This window comes from Netta rufina (assembly GCF_964035555.1).
Source record: "Netta rufina genome assembly, chromosome: 2".
Lineage (NCBI taxonomy): Eukaryota > Metazoa > Chordata > Aves > Anseriformes > Anatidae > Netta > Netta rufina.
The window spans coordinates 620,364-639,648 of record NC_140124.1 but is presented as its reverse complement, the minus strand read 5'-3'; the positions used below and the strand labels follow the sequence as shown (position 1 = coordinate 639,648).

At 72.2% G+C, this 19,285-nt stretch overlaps 2 protein-coding genes across 3 annotated transcripts in view; one reads left to right on the top strand and one right to left on the bottom strand.

Moving 5' to 3' along the window:
* Positions 1-630: 630 nt before the first annotated feature.
* On the bottom strand, positions 631-3,846 carry ZNF467 (zinc finger protein 467). Of its 2 annotated transcripts, none has more exons than XM_084283067.1 (5): positions 3,817-3,846; positions 3,082-3,167; positions 2,790-2,897; positions 2,603-2,719; positions 631-2,487 (listed from the first exon to the last, which is right to left on the bottom strand). In XM_084283067.1, exons 2-5 carry the CDS (start codon positions 3,113-3,115, stop codon positions 1,061-1,063), a joined length of 1,686 nt encoding a protein of 561 aa, XP_084139193.1. In that variant the 5' UTR covers positions 3,116-3,167; positions 3,817-3,846; the 3' UTR covers positions 631-1,060. The 2 variants fall into 2 exon arrangements, with proteins under 2 accessions (XP_084139193.1, XP_084139194.1); XM_084283068.1 differs by having other exon boundaries at positions 631-2,445.
* A 2,181-nt stretch (positions 3,847-6,027) lies between these two features.
* Positions 6,028-19,285, top strand: part of LOC311207101 (SCO-spondin-like) — a gene marked incomplete at both ends in the record, with an annotated part of 34,961 nt that continues 21,703 nt past the window's right edge. The window contains 43 exon segments of the mRNA XM_084283000.1: positions 6,028-6,113; positions 6,194-6,406; positions 6,516-6,598; positions 6,711-6,881; positions 6,967-7,166; positions 7,359-7,461; positions 7,636-7,794; positions 7,900-7,985; positions 8,165-8,287; positions 8,358-8,520; positions 8,998-9,238; positions 9,324-9,462; positions 9,534-9,660; positions 9,751-9,923; positions 10,006-10,227; positions 10,308-10,467; positions 10,992-11,244; positions 11,790-11,970; positions 12,326-12,420; positions 12,488-12,744; positions 12,833-12,967; positions 13,055-13,257; positions 13,380-13,507; positions 13,603-13,712; positions 13,823-13,972; positions 14,051-14,144; positions 14,257-14,657; positions 14,790-15,020; positions 15,103-15,288; positions 15,461-15,697; positions 15,850-15,972; positions 16,049-16,140; positions 16,252-16,489; positions 16,931-17,083; positions 17,159-17,296; positions 17,426-17,608; positions 17,683-17,833; positions 17,905-17,953; positions 17,955-18,065; positions 18,166-18,220; positions 18,355-18,468; positions 18,589-18,807; positions 18,891-18,988. Coding sequence (XP_084139126.1) covers positions 6,028-6,113; positions 6,194-6,406; positions 6,516-6,598; positions 6,711-6,881; positions 6,967-7,166; positions 7,359-7,461; positions 7,636-7,794; positions 7,900-7,985; positions 8,165-8,287; positions 8,358-8,520; positions 8,998-9,238; positions 9,324-9,462; positions 9,534-9,660; positions 9,751-9,923; positions 10,006-10,227; positions 10,308-10,467; positions 10,992-11,244; positions 11,790-11,970; positions 12,326-12,420; positions 12,488-12,744; positions 12,833-12,967; positions 13,055-13,257; positions 13,380-13,507; positions 13,603-13,712; positions 13,823-13,972; positions 14,051-14,144; positions 14,257-14,657; positions 14,790-15,020; positions 15,103-15,288; positions 15,461-15,697; positions 15,850-15,972; positions 16,049-16,140; positions 16,252-16,489; positions 16,931-17,083; positions 17,159-17,296; positions 17,426-17,608; positions 17,683-17,833; positions 17,905-17,953; positions 17,955-18,065; positions 18,166-18,220; positions 18,355-18,468; positions 18,589-18,807; positions 18,891-18,988 — 6,834 coding nt within the window.

The following is a 19,285-nucleotide window of genomic DNA, read 5'->3' as shown; positions in this document are numbered from 1 at the left end:
GGGGGCACCCAGGGGATGGGGATGTGCCAGCTCGCCCCGTCCCCGCTGTCCTGCTGCCCTCCTGGCACCGTCCCCGGCTGCCAGGGATGGAGAGATGGGATGGGGATGGGGCAACGCGTGGCACGGCTGAGATTTGGGGTGGGGGCAGCATCCCCGGTGGGGAGCCCGGTGTCTCCTTCCCGTGCCAGAGCCAGCAGGAGCTGGATGCTGCCGGCAGGGCACGGCCAGCACGGCTCAGCCCTGTCCTGCCCTGCCCCACGCCGAGGTTCGGCACCAGGCACCTTTTTACGTGTGCTGCTGCACGGCTCCCGCCCGCGGTGGCGGCCCCAGGCTCGTGTTTTCTCCCCCCTTCCAGCAGCAAACAAGCGCGGATTCAGCTCGGCGCGCCGCAGGACGGGGAAAAACAACCCGCAGGCATGTGGCCGGCGCCAGGAGAGCCTGCAGCACCACTACCTGGCCGGGAACCCCAGCCCTGCCTACAGCCAAGGGGTTTTGGGGTGGGAGCCCCCAAGCTCTGCTGCATGCCACCAGCCCCGCGGTGCTGGCACCCCGCACGCCGTCCCGCTGCGCAGCCTTGGCTCCTGCTCAGCCCCACAACATCCCCAGGGACACTTGGCAAAGGATGGTTTATTGGCATTTACGAATTGTTCCTGCCACAGGGGAGCCTGCCAGGCCTGGGCAGGGCTGGGAGCAGGGCTCGTGCCCCCCGTGCGGCTGCGGGGAGCTTTTCCCCCAGGTGCTGGCCCCGCTGCCCGAGGTCCACCAGCCCTGCCACAGGCCAGTGCTCCGGTGCTGGAGCCGCCTTGCTGGGCCCTTCCTGGAGAAGGGCAGCGAGCCCAGACGCAGCGTCCCGGTGCCGGGGCCAAGAGCATCGTCGGGTGCCCTGCACTGTCCCCATCGGCAGGAGCACAGCTCTGTCCCTGTCCCCATCCCGATGCCACACAGGTCCCCGGAGCCGGGCACTGCAACGGGGGCCAGCAGCCGGCGGCACGTCCCACGTCGGAGCAGCTGGTTCCTCTCCTCGACCGCGGTGCCGGCGCAGGGGCTGAGCTCCCGGCGCTCAGGTGGCGGGGGCCGGGGCCGCCCAGCTCTGCCGGGGCGCGGGCGCCGTGGCGTGGGTGCGCTCGTGGCGCAGCAGGTGGGTCTTGCGGCTGAAGCTCTTGCCGCACTGGGTGCAGATGTAGGGCCGGTGGCCGGTGTGCACGGCCTGGTGCCGCGCCAGGTTGGTCTTGGAGCTGAAGCGCTTGCCGCACTGGGCGCAGCCGTGGGGCCGGGTGCCGGTGTGCACCGCCTGGTGCCGCGCCAGGTGGGACTTGCGGCTGAAGCCGCGGCCGCACTGCTCGCAGGTGAAGGGGCGCGCGCCGGCGTGCGCCTTGGTGTGCGCGATCAGGTTGGGCCGGGAGCTGAAGCAGCGCCCGCACTGGGGGCAGGCGAAGGGGCGCTCGCCCGTGTGCACCCGCAGGTGCCGCAGCAGGTGCTGGTTGTGGGCGAAGCCGCGGCCGCAGTCGGGGCAGGCGAAGGGGCGCTCGCCCGTGTGGGTGCGCTGGTGCGTGGTCAGGTTGGGCTTGTGGCTGAAGGTCTTCTCGCAGTGGGGGCAGGCGTAGGGCTTCAGCCCCATGTGGCCGCGCAGGTGAGCCGTCAGGTGCCGCTTGTCGCTGAAGCCGCGGCCGCACTCGGCGCAGGCGAAGGGCCGCCCCTCCAGGTGCAGCCGGCGGTGGGACGTCAGGTTCTTCTTCCAGCTGAAGCTCTTCCCGCACTCGGGGCAGGGGAAGGGCTTCTGCTCGGCGGGCGGCAGCGCGGCGCCGTCGGCCGGCTCGGCGTGCAGCTGCTGGTGTCGCAGGAGGTGCTGCTTGTGGGCGAAGCTGCGGCCGCAGCAGGCGCAGGCGTAGGGGCGCTCGCCGGTGTGGGTGCGCAGGTGCCGCACCAGGTGCGTCTTCTTGCGGAAGCGGCGGCCGCACTCGGTGCAGGGGAAGGGCCGCTCGCCCGTGTGCGTCTTCTGGTGGGAGCGGAGGTGGATCTTCTGGCGGAAGCGCCGGCCGCACTGGGCGCAGGGGTAGGGCCGCTCGCCCGTGTGCACCCGCAGGTGCCGGGTGAGGTGCGCCTTCTTGCCGAAGCCCTTCCCGCACTGGGCGCAGGCGAAGGGGCGCGGGGGGCCCGGGGAGCCGCACTGCCCGCACGGCCGGGGCTGCGCCGCGCAGCAGCAGTGCTGGCAGGCGCCGGGGCCGGCCAAGCCCTCGCCCAGCAGCGGCCAGGCGAAGGCGGGCAGCGCGCCGTAGCCCAGCTCCGCCGGCTCCCCGGGGCTGGGGGGCTCCGGCTTGCAGGCGCCCGCGGCGGGCGGGGAGGCGCTGCCTGGGAGCTGCCCCGCCAGCAGGGCCTCGGCGCTGAGGCCGGCCGGCCACTCCTCGTCCTCGTCCTCCACCTTCACCTTCCGCACCAGCCAGTCCTCTGCGGGGCACAGAGCGGGGCCGTGGGGACGCGGTCGGCGCGCTGGGCGGCACCGCCATGGGAACCCAGTGATTCTCACCGTGTGCCCCCAGCGTGCCCGCACCGTGCCAACTGGAGGGTTTGCCACGAGCTGGCGGTGCCGGAACATGAACCTCACCTGAGCAGCCGAGCTCCAGGCTGCCGTGCCCCTGCACGGCCCCCGCGTCCCCGCCGCCCGCCTGCTCCTCGCCATCGCCCTCAGGCAGCGCCTCCGCCTTGGGGACCAGCAGCCTCGCTGCCAGGAGAAAGCGTGGTAAAGCCGGGGGCCCCTCCAGATCCAGGGGTCCCAGGGTTTTGGCACCAACCTGAGCCGGCGCAGCCCGCTGCCTCCGTCTCCTCCACCGGCGCCTGGGTGCGCGGCTCCTCCGCCTGCTCCGTGTGCGGCACCGGCTCCGGCTTGGTGATGGGGACGCCTGCGTGGGACAGCACCGGGATGAACCGGGGTGGCTCTGGCTCCCAATCCCGGCTCCTGGCTCCCCCCCGGGCCCCGCACACCAAAACCCAACCGCCTGGCCGGGCCCCCGAGCTGGTGGCTCTGCAGCGGGCACGGGCGCAAACCCAGAGCCTCCGGTGTGGGTTTCGGTGCCGGTGCCTTACCCAGGGCGAGCAGGGCGTCGAAGCTCTCCCTCATGGTGCCGTCCTCAGCGGCCGCTCCCGTTGGCACTCAGGGGGGGGCTCAGCCCCTGCAGGGGGCATTGGGAAAAGCAGAGGGGAGCAGCTGGAGCCCCCCGGCCTTGGGGAGCAGGAGCCTCACCCCCAGCGCCCCCAGCGGGGACACGGCACCAGCACTGCTGCCCCATCCCGGGCACCCCGAGGGGGCCGTGCCCCCTGCCACCCCTGTGCCCCCCACCGACCCCCAGCCCTGCCCTGTCCCCCCCATTGCCCCATGTCCCCCCCGTGCCCCCACTGCCCCTGTGCCCCCCCCAGCCCTGCCCTGTCCCCCCCATTGCCCCATGTCCCCCCCTTGCCCCCCACTGCCCCTGTGCCCCCCCAGCCCCTCCCAGCCCTGCTCTGTCCCCCCCAATTGCCCCATGTCCCCCCGTGCCCCCCACTGCCCCCTGGCTCCCCCACCCCACTGTCCCCAGCCCCACGACCCCTATAACCCCCCTATAACCCCCCATAACCCCCTATACCTCCCCTATAACCCCCCAAACCCCCCCCCAGCCCCCTCAGCCCCGCACCCAGCCCCCGGGGGCGCGCCTCCCCCACCCCCCCCCGCCCCCCGGTGCTCGCCGCCGAGCGGGGCCCGGCCCCGTTCCCGTTCCCATTCCCGTTCCCGTTCCCCCCCCCGCGCCCCTCTCCGTGTCCCCGGGCCCCCTCCGCCGCCCCTACCTGCGCCGCCGCCACCGGGCCCGGCCCCGCCGCCCGCCCGCCCGCCCGCGGTGGCCGCCGGTCCCCCCCCGCCCCGCCGGGGTCCCCCCCGCCGCCGCCGCCGCCGCCGCCGCCCGGAGGGACCGGGACGGAGCCGGGAGCGCGCCCGGGGCCCCGCCGCTTCCCCCCTCGCCGCCGCCGCGCGGCCCCGGCCCCGGGGCACCGGCACAGGCGGGCAGCGGGACTACAGCTCCCGGCAGCACGCCCGCCGAGCGGCGCCGCCCCGAGCCGAGCCGAGCCGTGCCGAGCGGTGCCGAGCCGTGCCGAGCCGTGCCGGGCTGTGCCGGGCTGTGCTGTGCCAAAATGAACTGTCCCGGGATGTGCCGAGCTGTGCCAAGGTGTCCTGGGATGTGCCAAGCTGTGCCAAACTGTGCTGGGTCGTGCTGAGCCGTGCCAAGCCAAGCTGAACCAAACTGTCCCGGGCTGTGCCGAGCCGTGCCAAGGTGCCCTGTGACATGCCAAGCCGTGCCGAGCCGAGCTGAGCGGTGCCGAGCGGTCCTGAGCCGTACCAAGCCGTGCCGGGCTGAGCTGTGCCAAAACGAACTGTCCTGGGATGTGCCAAGCCGTGCCAAGCTGCCCTGTGCCATTAAAAACTGAGCCAAGCTGTGCTGGGCCGTGCTGAGCCGTGCTGAGCTGTGCCAAGCCAAGCTGAACCAAACTGTCCCAGGCTGTGCCAAGCTGTGCCAAGCTGCCCTGTGCCATGCCAAGCTGAGCCAAGCTGTGCCGTGCCAAACTGAACTGTCCTGGGATGTGCCGAGCTGTGCCAAGGTGCCCTGTGCCATGCCAAGCAGAGCCAAGCTGTGCTGGGTCGTGCTGAGCTGTGCCAAACCAAGCTGAACAAAACTGTCCCGGGCTGTGCCGAGCCGTGCCAAGCTGCCCTGTGCCATGCCAAGCTGAGCCAAGCCATGCCGGGCCGTGCTGTGCTGAGCCGTGCCGAGCCATGCCAAGCTGTGCCAAGCCGAGCTGACCTGTGCCAGCCGTGCCATACCACGCCATGCCGTGCTGTGCCGTGTTGTCATGTGCCATGCCAATCCCAGATGAGCCATGCTGTACCGTGCCGAGCCATGCCAAGCCATGCCGTGCTGAGCTGAGCAGCTGCCTGGGGCTGAACCCGGCACTGGAGGGGACAGCGGCGTGGGGACACGGGGACACGGGCACAGGGACAGGGGCACAGGGACAGGGGCGTGGGGACACGGCACAGGGAGACAGGCATGGGGACACAGAGGGGGACACAGCTATGGGGACACAGGGATATGGCTATGGGGACATGGGGACGTGGCTCTGGGGACACAGGGAGACGTGGCTCTGGGGCTGGGAGATGGGCAGGGGGCCAACGAGGGGCAGGGAGCAGCCAGCAGGGAGCTGTGGGGCTGGGGTCCCCCCGGGCTGGGGCTGTGGAGCACGGGGACTTGGGGGGACGCAGGGCTGTGGGGCAGGGACACAGGCTTGTGGGGCTGCCCTGAGGTGTCCCTGTCCTTGTGGGGCCCTTTTGCTGTGGGTCTGGGGGCTGAGATGTGCTCCCCCCCCCCTGCATTCCTAGCAGGGATGAGCGTGACCAGGACGTGGGGATCAGAAGCATCCGTGTCTGGGGCAGGGGAGCCGTGGGGCAGGATGCCAGGCAGGGCACAGCTGCTGCAGGGGCACCAATCCGCAGTGTTTTGCCCTAGAAACGGCATCGGCCTCCCCTGGGGCCACGGGGGGGTCCCCACGGCAGGCAGCTGGGCCCAATCGCCAGCCCCGCAGCTGGCCCTGGCCGGCCGGACCCACCTGATAAAAAGCTGCCCCTTGGGGCGATTTTGGGGCTGCGAGAGGTCCGGGGACAGAGGACGGAGCGCTGCGGGTCCGGGCAGCCCCAGGTGAGGGGCTCTTCTGGGAGCGGGGGGCATCGGGCACCGTCCCCCAAGCTCCAGCCCCGGCACAGTCCCACCGAGCAGGGGGCACCCCCTGGGCACACCCATGGGGTCTGGGACCCTGTCCCCATCACCGGGACCCTCAGGGAGGGGAGGGAGGTGAAGGAGAGGTGAATGCAGAGGTGAAGGAGAGCAGGGACCCTCCCCGGGGGGAAAGTTTGGGCACTCCCCAGGCTCTGTGGGCTCTCCAGCAACACCACCACCAAATCCTCCTCTCCAAAGGTTGGCCGGCGCTCGCAGGGAGCGGCGAGCCACGGCGGGGATGGCACGGCCCCAGCAGCCCGGTGGCATGGGCACGGGCATCCTGGCCTCACTGCTGCTCTGGGCTGCAGCCGAGGCTGCCAAGGGGTGAGTCCTGCGTGGGGAGAGCGGGGCCGGGCTGGCGCAGGCTCCCGGTGACGCCGGCGGGTGGCCGGGTGCCGTGGCAGGCGGTGGTGCCAGCAGACGGTGCCGGTGACGGAGGAGGAGGTGGTGTCCCCCCGGCGTGAGGACGTGGTGCCCTGCCCCAGCATGTACCAGTACAGCCTGGCGGGCTGGAGGATCGACCGGGACCGCATGCGCCAGGCTTACGGAGGGGACCGCGGTGTCCCCCCTGCCAGCGCCCAGCCCGGCTCCGGCACCCCCATGTGCTACGTCTACAAGTGAGCTCCAGGGGGTGCGCGGTGTCGGGGAGGGCAGGGGGCACCAGGGGATGCCTGTCCCCGTGCTCCTCGCTCTCAGCCTGACTCCAGGGCTCCCCTGGCCCCGCAGACCCCCGGAGACGCGGCCGGTGGTGAGGAACCGCACGGTGCTCGCCTGCTGCGCCGGCTGGAGCGGCCCCCGCTGCACCGAGGGTAGGGGGTGGCAGAGGCGTGGTGGCACCGTGGTCCCCTGCACGCCGGGCTTAGCGGGCAGCAGGGGGACCACTGCAGTGCCACGGGGACGAGCTGCATCCCTCTGCCGCAGGGGAAGGCTCGCTGGGGCACTGCTACGCCGGGTGGCAGTGCCAGGACGCGCCGGGCGCCCGCAACCTCTCCGCCGTGAGCATGGCCGAGTGCTGCCGCCAGCCCTGGGGGCACAGCTGGAGGAACGCCTCCTCGGCGCTCTGCTTCGCCTGCGCCCACCAGCCCCTCGCCGGTGGGTCTGGGGGCCCCGAGCTGCAGGGGGACGGGCGCGGGGCTCTGCCAGGCACGTGCTGAGTGGTGCTCGTCCCCCGGCACAGGAGACGTGCCCCTGCCCGCAGCTCCGCGGGGCTTGGCCGCACGGCACCAGCGTCCTGCCGCCAGCTGCCTCGCCTGGGCCGGCTCCCGGTACCGCAGCTTCGACGGGAGGCACTTCCACTTCCAGGGCGAGTGTGCCTACAGCCTGGCTGCCTCCGCAGATGGCACCTGGGCTGTCACCATCGCCATGGGCAGCCCGCAGGTACCGGCCACCCCCGGGGCTGCACGCGACGGGGAGCTGTGCACGGGGTGGATGGAGAGGGTGGCTGGGGTTAGCCATGGATTGTCACCCCGGGGGCAGAGGTTCCAGCCCCGCTTTGTGCCACAATATCCGTGGCTGCTGGGTCCCTGCCATGCCCCCCTTGTCCCCCTGCTCACGGCCTCTGTCCCGCAGGTGCTGCGCATGACATTTGGGCTGGACACGGTGGTGGCACGGGGCCGGAACGTCTCCGTGAACGGCGTGGGGGTGCCGGAGGGACAGCCCCACCTGCACGGCGGTGAGGGGCAGCTGGGTTCTCCTGTCCCCATGTGGCACCGCTGGGGACCTGGTGCCTTGTGGCACGAGGTGCTGCAGGGGGACAGTGCCAGCTCAGGGGGGCCACCTGCAGCGGAGCCCCACCGGGTCCCCTCCCCGTCCCCGTGCCCTGCTGACCCTGGTTTTGTCCTCACAGGGATCAGCATCACCTGGCTCGGGGACTTCGTGGCTGTGGAGAGCGGGCTGGGCGTGCGCGTGAAGGCGGACGGGCACGGGACGAGCTACGTGACGGTCAGCGCCGAGCTTTGGGGCAGCACGCGGGGGCTCTGCGGCCCCTACAACGACGACCCTGCCGGTAAGGCCGGCCCCTCGCTGGCACCCTGCATGGCGCAGCAGTGGCAGTCCCAGGGGTGGCCGTGCCGAGGACGGGTGGTGCATCCGTGGCATCCCCTGCCCGCAGATGACTTCCTGCGGGTCGGAGGGGACGTGGCCCCGTTTGCTGCCAGCTTTGGGAACTCCTGGAGGATCCCCGATGCCAGCTCCGAGGTACCGGGGCTGGGCAGAGCTGGGAAACGAAGTGGATGTGGCCGAGCAGAGCGGGGCACCGTGCCCAGCACCCAGCTGGGCTCTTTGGGGCTGTCACCTCAACCCCATTCCCAACGGCGGGGTGCTGGGGGGGCCCTCATGGGTTTGCCCCCGCTCTGATGCCCCCCACCCGGGCACAGCTCTCTTGCAGGGACGCGGTGGAGCCCGGCCCAGGCTGTGCAGCAGGCAGTGCAGCACGGCGGGCGGCCGAGGCTGTCTGCGGGGAGCTGCTCACCGAGCCCTTCAGCCAGTGCCACGGCGCGGTGAGTGGCACCGGCTCCGCGGGGCTGGGGGCGCACGGCCCCACCACCCTGACACTGCCTCCTGCACCAGGTCGAGCCCCACGGCTTCTACGAGGCCTGCCTGGATGTGCACTGCCGGGAGGGGGGCGCGGGACCCTCACCACCCCCCGCCGTCTGCGACACCTTTGCGGGCTACGTGCGGGACTGCGCCCAGCGGCAAGCCTACATCGACTGGCGCCGACCGGGCTTCTGCGGTAGGGACGTGCCCAAGGATGCTCGGGTCCCCAGCCCCTTTTTCTCCCCCTACCCCGCTGTGTGCTGCCAGCACCCACGGAGCTCGTGGGCACCCTGATGGGGTGTGCATGCACCCTGGTGGGGTGTGTGTGCGCTCTGGTGGCTCTTGCTTGCCCCTGTCCCCCATGGTCCCCTTGCCCAGGGCAGCACCCCTGCAAAGGGAGCTGCTTTCAGCCGAGTGAATCCCATTCCCCGACCCCTTCCTCCTTCCCTCTGCGGCCTGGGGTGCTGGGGGGAGCGGTGCTGCTGCCTCGGAGCTGAACCCACAGCCAGATGGCTTGGCTGTGTGGGTGGCGGGCTTGGTGGGATGGATGTGGTGGGACACGGTGGGATGTGGTGGGACACGGTGGGACATGGTGGGACGGATGTGTTGGGATGTATTGGGATGTGTTGGGATGTGTTGGGATGTGGCTGAGCTGTGCCCCGGTGCCCCACAGAGCGGCAGTGCGGCCACGGGCAGCGGTACTCGGACTGCGTGTCCTCCTGCCCTGCCAGCTGTGTGACCATGGATGCTGCCGAGGAGGGGCACTGCCGGGACGACTGCGCCAGCGGCTGCGAGTGCGCCCCGGGGCTGTACCTGGCCGGGGGGGGCTGCGTCCCCCAGAGCGCCTGCCCCTGCCTCCACAGCCGCCGGCAGTACGCCCCGGGGCAGAGCATCCGCCAGCGCTGCAACCGGTGGTGAGTGCTGGGGAGGGGGCAGAAAGGGGGAAAAAACAGTGTGAGGGGGCACACGGTGTCCCCTGCACTGTCCCTGTCCCCGCAGCACGTGCCAGGGGGGCCGCTGGCTCTGCACCCAGGACCGGTGCGCGGCGGAGTGCGCGGTGCTGGGGGACCTGCACTATGTCACCTTCGACCAGCGGCGCTTCTCCTTCCCGGGCGCCTGCGAGTACATCCTGGTGCAGGTCAGGATCGAGGGGGTTTGGGGAGGGGGTGCACGGTGAGGGGGGGTGCTCAGCGTGCTCTCTGCCCGCAGGACTTCGTGGAGGGGACGCTGCTGATCACGGCGGAGCAGGAGGCCTGTGGTGGCCGCCAGCCCCTCAGCTGCCTCCGGGTGCTCTCCGTCACCGTGCAGGGCGCCTCGGCACGGCTGCGCAGCACAGGTGACACAGGACGGGGGGCAAAAGGGTGACGGGCACTGGCTGGGGGGGCTCCACGCACCCACACCCCCCCTCTCTGCTCTCCCCGTGCAGGCGAGGTGGAGGTGAACGGGCGGGAGGTGCCGCTGCCCTTTGCCAGCGCCGCGCTGACAGTGCGCCGAGCGTCCTCCTCCTTCCTGCTGCTCCAGGCCTTTGGCACCCAGGTGCTGTGGGGGCTGGAGACCCCCGCGGTGTACATCACCCTCCAGCCTGTCTTCGCCAACAAGGTGAGCCCCTCTGGGTGCCGCTGCCCCCTCGCACCCTCGCCAGGCACCCAGACCGTGCCCGAGCGCTGTGCCCGTGCCGCAGGTGCGGGGTCTCTGCGGCACCTACAACTGGGACCAGGGGGACGAGTTCGCCACGCCGGCAGGGGACGTGGAGGGCGGCGTCGCCGCCTTTGCCAACAAGTACCGGGTGTCCAGCGCCTGCCCCGTGCTCGGCCCCGTCCCCTTCGAGCCCTGCAGCACCTACGCCCCGCGCCGGGAGCTCGCGGCCGCCGCCTGCGCCGTCCTGCACGGCGCGCCCTTCCAGGTGCCGAGCAGCCCCGCGCCTGGCCAGGAGCCGGCACCGCGGTGTGCACGGTCTGATGTGTCCCCTCCCTGTGTCCCCAGCCCTGCCACCACCTCGTGGACAGGGAGCCCTTCCACCAGCTCTGCCTCTACGATGTGTGCGCCTGCCCGGCCGGCAAGCAGTGCCTGTGCCCCGCGCTGGCTGCCTACGCACGGCAGTGCGCCGGAGCGGTCCTGTCCTGGAGGAACCAGAGCTTCTGTGGTGCGGGGTGGGGTGGGGTGGGGTGGGGATGAGATGGGGATGGGGATGGGGATGGGATGGGGATGGGATGGGATGGGGATGGGATTAATGGAATGGGATGGGGATGGGATTAATGGGATGGGATGGGGATGGGATGGGATGGGATGGGGATGGGATGGGGATGGGATGGGATTGGGGATGGGAAGAGGTGGGATTAATGGGATTAATGGGATGGGATGGGATGGGATGGGATGGGATGGGATGGGATGGGATGGGGATAGGGATGGGATGGGGATGGGACTAATGGGATGGGATGGGGATGGGGATGGGATGGGGATAGGATGGGATGGGATGGGATGGGATGGGGATGGGATGGGATGGGGATGGGATGGGGATGGAGATGGGGATGGGATGAATGAGATGGGGATGGCACGGGACATGAGATGGCCAGGACATTCTGGGGCCGGGCACTGTGGGTTCATATGGTGATGCAGGGCAGGGCAGGGCGGCTGCCTTCAGTCACTGCACCTTATCCATCCCTGCAGGCGCTCAGTGCGGCGGGGGCCAGGTGTTCCAGGAGTGCAGCAGCCCCTGCGGCAGGACCTGTGCCGACCTGCGCCTGGACGGGGCCGGCTCCTGCCCCGAGCTCGACGGCCTCTGCGTCTCCGGCTGCAACTGCCCCGAGGGGCTGGTGCTGGATGACGGCGGGCAGTGTGTCCCCAAGGACGTCTGTCCCTGCCGGCACGGTGGCGAGCTCTACCCAGCGGGCAGCAAGATCCGGCAGGGCTGCAACGCCTGGTGCGTGCCGCGGGGACCCCGGGCTCTGTGTCCCCAGGCTCCGGTGTCATCGGGGGGCGATGGGCTGCCCCAGGGGACAGCCTGTGGGGACGTGGTGGCAGCAGGGACCGGATGGGGACAGGACGGTGCCGGAGGTGTGAGGTGGTGGCAGGAGACACCTGATGAAATCACCCTATGGCCTGTTTGTGACGGTGCGGCAGGATAGGTGGGTTTCATTGAATGTCCCTGCCACGTGGCGCCGTTGTCACCTCTGAAGACGCTGTCCTCAGACCCCTGCTGGGGCTGGGGGCCAAACTCCAGGCTCCAGCTGCCCTCCTGGGGCTAGGGACAAGCCCATAGCCGTGTGGGGACCTGGGTGCTGCTGGAGGCCACCTCCCTTTGCGAGCAGCATTTCGGGGGGCCCCAGGGGCGCTGGGCATGCTGTGGACCCCAGCACGGGGCTGGCTGGGGGGGTCCCATCCATCCCACCCACCCCATACCCCCCTGAGGCTGGTGCCCCACATGGGGGTGCTGGCCCTCACCGCAGCCCCCCCTGCCCACCCCAGCGTCTGCGCCGCGGGCTCCTGGAGCTGCACCGATGCCCCCTGCCCCGAGGCTGCCTTCTGCCCCGGGGACCTGGTCTACGCCGTCGGGTCCTGCCTGCGCACCTGCGACAGCACCGAGCCCAACGGGACCTGCCCGGGGCTTGCTGACGGCTGCGTCTGCCCCCCAGGCACCGTCTTCCTGGTGGGTGCCCCCCCAGCTCTGCTGCCCTCGTGGGTGGGCACCGGGAGGGGTTGGGCACTGGGGACTGGGAGGCTCAGGGATGGGGCACGGGAGGCACTGGGGAGGTGGTTGGGGGAGGTGGGATGTTGGGGAGAGGGGTGCAGGGGATGTGGGGTGCTGGGGAGCTGGGGAATGTGTGGCATTGGGGAATTCGGTCTTAAGGACATGGGGCACTGGAGAGCTGGGCTATAAGGGGCTGGAGAGGGCCGTGGGGGGCAGCAGGAGCCGGGCATTTCCCAGCTCGTGTGCTGGCACCCGTGCCCGGGTGTCCCCACGCATCACCCGGGGTGGGCTCACACGGCTCTGACGCCCGCAGGACGAGCGCTGCGTGCCCCCGGAGGAGTGTCCGTGCCAGCACAACGGGCGGCTCTACCAGCCCAACGACACCATCGTCCGGGACTGCAACACCTGGTGAGCCCCAGCCCAGCACCGCGGCGCGGGGCTGCCACGGCCCCCGCGCTCAGCTCCGTGCCCCCAGCGTGTGCCGGCGGCAGCGGTGGCGGTGCGGCGGCGAGGACTGCACGGGGACCTGCGTGGCCACGGGGGACCCGCACTACATCACCTTCGACGGGAAGGCCTTCTCCTTCCTGGGGGACTGCGAGTACGTGCTGGTGCGCGAGGCCGGCGGGCTCTTCGCCGTCACCGCCGAGAACGTGCCCTGCGGCTCCAGCGGCGTCACCTGCACCAAGTCGGTGGTGGTGGCGCTGGGCAACACCGTGGTGCACATGCTGCGAGGTGAGGGGCGGCCCCGCGCTGCAGGAGGGGTGGATGCAGGGTGTGTGGGGGGGGACACGGCCACCCTCACAGCCCCGCTGCCCCGCAGGGAGGGACGTGACGGTGAACGGGGTCTCGGTGCGGCCCCCCAAAACCTACAGCGGGAGCGGGCTGACGCTGCAGCGCGCCGGCCTCTTCCTGCTCCTGCTGTCCCGCCTGGGGCTGACGGTGCTTTGGGACGGAGGTGAGACCCGGGGGGGACGCAGGACACCGTGTGGGGACATTTAGCAGCCCCCAGTTTGCTTGGAGCCGTGCCCCATCCTATCCCCAGGCACACGGGTGTACGTCCGGCTGCACCCACAGCACCGGGGCCGCGTGGCCGGGCTCTGCGGGAACTTTGACCGTGATGCGGAGAACGACCTGGCCAGCCGGCAGGGCGTGCTGGAGCCCACCGCCGAGCTCTTCGGCAACTCCTGGCGCGTCAGCCTGCTCTGCCCCGAGGTGGACGGCGCGGACACGCAGCACCCCTGCACCGTACGGAGCGGGACGGGATGGAGGCGCCCGCTGCGGGTGGATGGAGGGGGAGGGAAGGGTGCTTGGGGGTGATGGTGTGGGAATGGGGGCTCCTTCCCGTGGTGGTGACAGCTTTCCCCTAGGAGAACCCACACCGGGCAACGTGGGCCCGCAAGCGCTGCAGCGTCCTCACGCAGCGGCTCTTTGCGCCCTGCCACGAGGAGGTGCCGTGCCAGCGCTTCTACGACTGGTGCGTCTTCGATGCCTGCGGGTAGGTGCTGGGCCGCAGACACCCCCTGGGAGGGGTCCCGAGCCCCCTCCTGCCTGTCCCCACCGCAGCACCACCCCGCTGTGCCCTTTTGGCAGCTGTGACTCCGGGGGGGACTGCGAGTGCCTGTGCACGGCCATCGCCACCTACGCTGAGGAGTGCGGCCAGCGCGGCGTCCACATCCGATGGAGGAGCCAGGACCTGTGCCGTGAGTCCCCGTCCCCAGCGCCAGGGATGGGCTGGGGGGGTCCGGGCTGGGGGTCCTGCTCGCCCCAGGGCTGTCAGGATACAGCCCCCTTTACCCCCCTGCCTCTACAGCCATGCAGTGTGACGGGGGGCAGGAGTACAGCGCCTGCGGCCCCCCCTGCCCCCAGACCTGCCAAAACTTCGGCCTGGAGCTGCCCGAGCACTGCGACACCATGTCGTGCCTGGAGGGCTGCTTCTGCCCCGAGGGGAAGGTGCTGCACGGTGAGTGTGGGGCCGCCGTGGGGCTGCCGTGGGGATGGCCCACGCCGTGCTCACCAACACCTCTCTGTCTGGGGGCAGAGGGCAGCTGCATCGACCCCGCCGAGTGCCCGTGCGTCTGGGAGGGCATCGCCTTCCCCCCCGGCGCCGGGGTGCAGCAGGGCTGCAAGAACTGGTGAGTGGGGTGCGGGTGGGGGGTGTCCCCATCCCTGGTGCCGCCGCGGCACCGGGTACAGAGCAGGCAGGCGGGCACCACGCACCAGGACTGAGCCCTGGCCACCCCGCAGCACGTGCGCGGCCGGGCTGTGGCAATGCGCGCCCACCGCCCAGCCCTGCCCGCCCCAGCCCCGCTGCCCCGACTCGGAGTTCCCCTGCCGCACCAGCGGGCGCTGCGTGCCGGGCGCCTGGCTCTGCGACAACGAGGACGACTGCGGGGACGGCTCGGACGAGGTCTGCGCCCCGCGCTGCGCCCCCCACCAGCACCGCTGCGCCGGGGGGCAGTGCGTGCCCTGGGGCGCCCGCTGCGACGGCGTGCCCGACTGCGCCGACGGCTCCGACGAGGGCGGCTGCCCCCCGCCCGCCTGCGCCCCCCCGGAGTTCCGCTGCGCCAGCGGCCGCTGCATCCCCCGGGCACGTGTCTGCGACGGGGAGCTGGACTGCGGCTTCGCCGACGACTCGGATGAGGCAGGTGAGCGGCCCCAGCACGCTGCGGATGGCTCCGCGTGTTCCCGTGCCCTGTGGTGAGGGTGCCCCAACGCCCCTGTCCCCCTTGGGGGGGGGTCCTTGCCCCATGGTGGGGGTCTGCCCGCTGTCGCCGCAGGCTGCAGCCCGACCTGCGGCACCGGGGAGTTCCGCTGCGCAGCAGGGCGCTGCGTGCCCTACCCGCACCGCTGCGACGGGCACGACGACTGCGGGGACTTCAGCGACGAGCGGGACTGCGTCTGCCCCGCCGGCCGCTTCCAGTGCCCCGACGGCCTCTGCCTGCCCCTGGCTGCTGTCTGTGATGGGACGGAGGACTGCACGGCTGGCACGGACGAGGCGTTCTGCCCAGGTGAGGGGACGTGGCCGTGCCACCCGCGGGGATGAGCACGCCGTGGTGGCATCGCCCCAGGGGACCGTCCCCTTCCCTGCAGGCCGGGTGACCTGCGCCCCAGGACAGCTCCCGTGCCCCGACGGCTCGTGCATGGCCCAGGCAAAGCTCTGTGACGGCGTCTGGGACTGCAGGGACGGCTGGGACGAGAGCCCCGCACGCTGCATCGTGTCCTGGGCCACTCCCGTGCCTGCCCAGCTGCCCACGGCGCCTGCCAACGGCACAGCAGGTGAGGGACATGAGTGTCCCCTGCACCCTGCTATGTCCTGGTGTCTGGGGGGCTCACCAGGAGCACCCCACTTGTGGCTGGGACGGAGAGGCCCTGCAGCTCCGGGGGGTGACGCGTGGGGACGCTGCACGGGGTCCCTGCTCACTGTGGCACCCCGGGGTGCCACCTCCAGCTCCCGCCTGTGGTCCCTACGAGTTCCCGTGCCGGAGCGGGGAGTGCACGCCGCGGGGCTGGCTGTGCGACGGCGAGGCCGACTGCCTGGACGGCAGCGACGAGCTGGGCTGCAACCGGAGCTGCGGGCTGGGGCAATTCCCCTGCGCCCTGGGCGCCCACTGCATCCCCCATGGCCACCTCTGTGACGGCGTCCCCCACTGCCCTGACCACTCCGACGAGAGCGCCGACACCTGCGGTGAGGCACCGCGGGTCCCCAAGGGTCCCCATCCCCTGGGACGCCCTCTGGGGGGGCACAGCGAGGCTCCGCACCCCCCTAGGGTCCCCAGAGTGGTGCAGGGGACCCGTCCCAGCGCGGTGACACCTGATGGGGCTGTGTCCCTGGGGCAGGCTCTACCCAGATCCCGCCATGCCCGGGGCACTTCGTGTGCAACGACCGCGTCTGCGTGAACGCGTCCAGGGTGTGCGACGGCAGCCTCGACTGTCCCCAGGGCGAGGACGAGCTGGCCTGTGGTGAGGGAAGGGGGGGTGGGAGGTGTATTGGGGCTGGGGGGCCCGGTGTGTGCCCACAGCCCTGTCCCTGTCGCAGAGAGCCACGTCCCCACCGAGGGGAGGAACCGGACGGGGGGTCCCTGCACCGAGTACGCCTGCGGGGACGGCGAGTGCGTCGCCTTCAAGCAGGTACGGCCACGGGACGGGGACCCCCCCTTCGTGCCCTGTGCCGTGGTGGGGGCCCCGTGGGGTCCTCCCCATTGCCCTGCCGGGGGGGCTCAGCATCGCCGCGCACCGCAGGTCTGCAACGGGATGCCGGACTGCGGGGACGGGGACGCGGCCTCAGGATGGGTGCCCTCGGATGAGAGGGACTGCGGGCACTGGGGGCCCTGGGCACCCTGGGGTGCCTGCAGCCGCTCCTGCGGCCCCGGCCAGCAGCTGCGTGCACGGGGCTGCAGCCAGCAGGGCCCCGATGTGCTGCACCAGTGCCATGGCGAGGCCACGCAGGCACGGCCCTGCTTCAGCACCGCCTGCCCCGGTGAGTGGGCAAGGGGCTGCGCGTGGGGCGGGGGGGCTGGGGGGTCCGTGTGGCTGGGGTGTCTGGGGGATCTGGGGGTGCCCGTGGCCGGGGATGCCCAGGGGGTCTGGGGGTTCCCGTGTCCATGGCTGCTGGGAACACCCGGGGGGTTCCCAGTGCACAGGGGATCTGGGGGGGTCCCACAGCCAGAGCTGCCCCAGGGACTGGGGGGGCTCCCACAGCCAGCACTGCTTGGGGGGGGGCTTCCCATGGCTGCAGCTGCCCAAGGGACCTGGGGGTCCCCATGACCTGGGCTGCCCAGGGGATTTGGGGGTCGCTTGGTGCGCCCAGCGGGGTTCCCACAGCCAGGGCTGCCTGGGGGGAGGCTGTGGAGGAGGGGAGTCCCAAATCTGGGGTTCCCCGGGGGGGGCCGCCTGCCCTCACCCCTCCCTCTGCCCGCAGTGGACGGCGTTTGGAGCGAGTGGGCGACCTGGTCCAACTGCACGGGGGGCTGCGAGGGGGTGGTGGTGCGCCAGCGGCACTGCCTGCCCCCCCGGGACGGGGGCCAGCCCTGCGCCGCGCTGCCCGCCACGGCCCCCGCCACCCTGGAGATAGGTGCATGACCCCCCCCAGCCCCCAGCTCCTCCTGCCGGGGGCTCCCACAGCCCTGACCCCGCTTCTCCACCCCAGGCCCGTGCCAGCAGGACGGGTGCCCCCCCGCCTCCTGCCCCGGGGGGCTGCAGCACCGTCCCTGCTCCCCCTGCCCCGCGTCCTGCGCCGACCTCGCCAGCCGCGCGCAGTGCCCCCGGGAGCAGCCGTGCACCCCAGGTGAGTCCGGGGGCCGCAGGGTGGCACCGACCCCCGGCCACCAGCCCCCTCCCCAGATGTGCCACAACCTCCTGGGCTCGGGGGTCTCCGCGGTGGGTGCCCACCCACCCACCCGCCGCCCTCCCGCAGGGTGCTGGTGCCCGGAGGGCCTCGTGCTGGACGGCGAGCGGGGCTGCGTGCGCCCGCGGGAGTGCCGCTGCGAGGTGGAGGGGCTGCGCTACTGGCCGGGGCAGCGCGTGAAGCTCAACTGCCGCCTCTGCACCTGCCTGGACGGCCAACCCCGGCGCTGCCGACACAACCCCGCCTGCACCGGTGCGCCCTGCGCCGCGCCCCACCTCGGGGAGGGTGCCGGGACCCCCTTCTCACCCCCCCCTCTGTGCCCGCAGTGAGCTGCAGCTGGTCCCCTTGGTCGCCCTGGGGCGAGTGCCTGGGTCCCTGCGGCGTGCAGAGCATCCAGTGGTCCTTCCGCAGCCCCAGCCACCCCGGCACGCGCGGGGCTGGCCGGCAGTGCCGCGGCATCTACCGCAAGGCACGCAGGTGAGGCCACGGTGAGCGGGCACGGGGAGGGTGGTGGCAGCAGCAGGTCCCCTCCACGTCCCCTCCCGCAGGTGCCAGACGGAGCCGTGCCAGGCGTGCGAGCACCAGGGCCGCTCCCGTTGCGCTCGGGGAGCGCTGGCGCTCGGGGCCCTGCCGCGTCTGCCAGTGCCTGCCCGGCCCCCGGGTGCGGTGCTCGCCCTACTGCCCACACAGCGCCGGGGGCTGCCCGCAGGTGAGGGTCCCTGGGGGGGGCTGCGCCAGGCTCGCTGGGCAGGGGAGGGGCGCGGCGGGTGGCAGCGTGGTGCCGGTGGTGACGGGGTCCCCTCGTGCAGGGCCAGGTGCTGGTGGAGGGCCAGGGGGATTCCTGCTGCTTCTGCGCCTGGCCAGGTGAGCCCGGGGCGCAGGGGGCGCAGGGGGGGCACGGCCCCATGGTCCTCAGGGTGCTGCTCGGGGGCTGGGCTGTGTTCCCCCCGGGTGCCCACCAGGACCTGGGTGCCACACGGTGTCTGTCCCCGCTGCAGGTGGCAATGTGACGGCCGTCCCCACGGGGCTGACGACGGAGCCCACCCCCTCCAGTGTGCCGGCAGAGCCCCCCAGCAGCCCCCTGGCCACCTTCCCACTGCCTCCCCCGGGCGGTACGTGAGACCCCCGCTCACACAGCGTGTCCCCTTGGGGACCAGCCCTGCGGTGTCACCGCCTCCCAGGAGGGGCCGACCCTGATCTGCTCCCCCCAACCCCCTTCCCGCTGCCTGCAGACCCCTGCTACAGCCCCCTGGGCATCGCCTCCCTGCCCGACAGCAGCTTCAGCGCCTCGGCCTCGCAGGAGGGGCACCCGGCCCCCGCCGGCCGCCTGCACCACGTCTCCCCGGGGCAGGAGCTGCAGGGCTGGGCCCCCCCGGCCGACGTCTTCCCTGGGCTGCCCTCGCAGCCGCCCTTCCTGCAGCTGGACCTGCTGCAGCCCACCAACCTCACCGGTGGGTGCTGCGTGGCACCAGCACCGCTGCCCCGGGCACTGCGCCGGCACCGGTGCCACCGTGTGCCACGTCTCTGCCTCCAGGCGTGGTGCTGCAGGGGGCAGGTGCCGGCGACGCCTTCGTCACCGCCTTCCAGCTGCAGCTCAGCACCGACGGGACGCGCTGGCACGACTACCGACAGGTCTCCGCCGGCAGCCAGCCGGAGCCCAAGGTGCTGCCTGTGCCGGGTGTGTGTGTGAGGGTGTGTGAGGGTGTGAGTGTGCACAGGGGGGGCCGAACAGAGCTTGTTCAGCTGCCCCCAGACTGGTTCTGAGTGTCCCCTTTCGGCCAGGGATGCGGTGACCCCGTGTCACCTCCCCTCCACCTTTGGCACGCACCCGCGCGAATGCGCAGGGCTGGATGTGGGGTGCTGGAGCACCCCGGGTGCGCATGGGGGTGCACCCCCACACACCCAGCCCTGCACCCCCGCTCTCCCCGC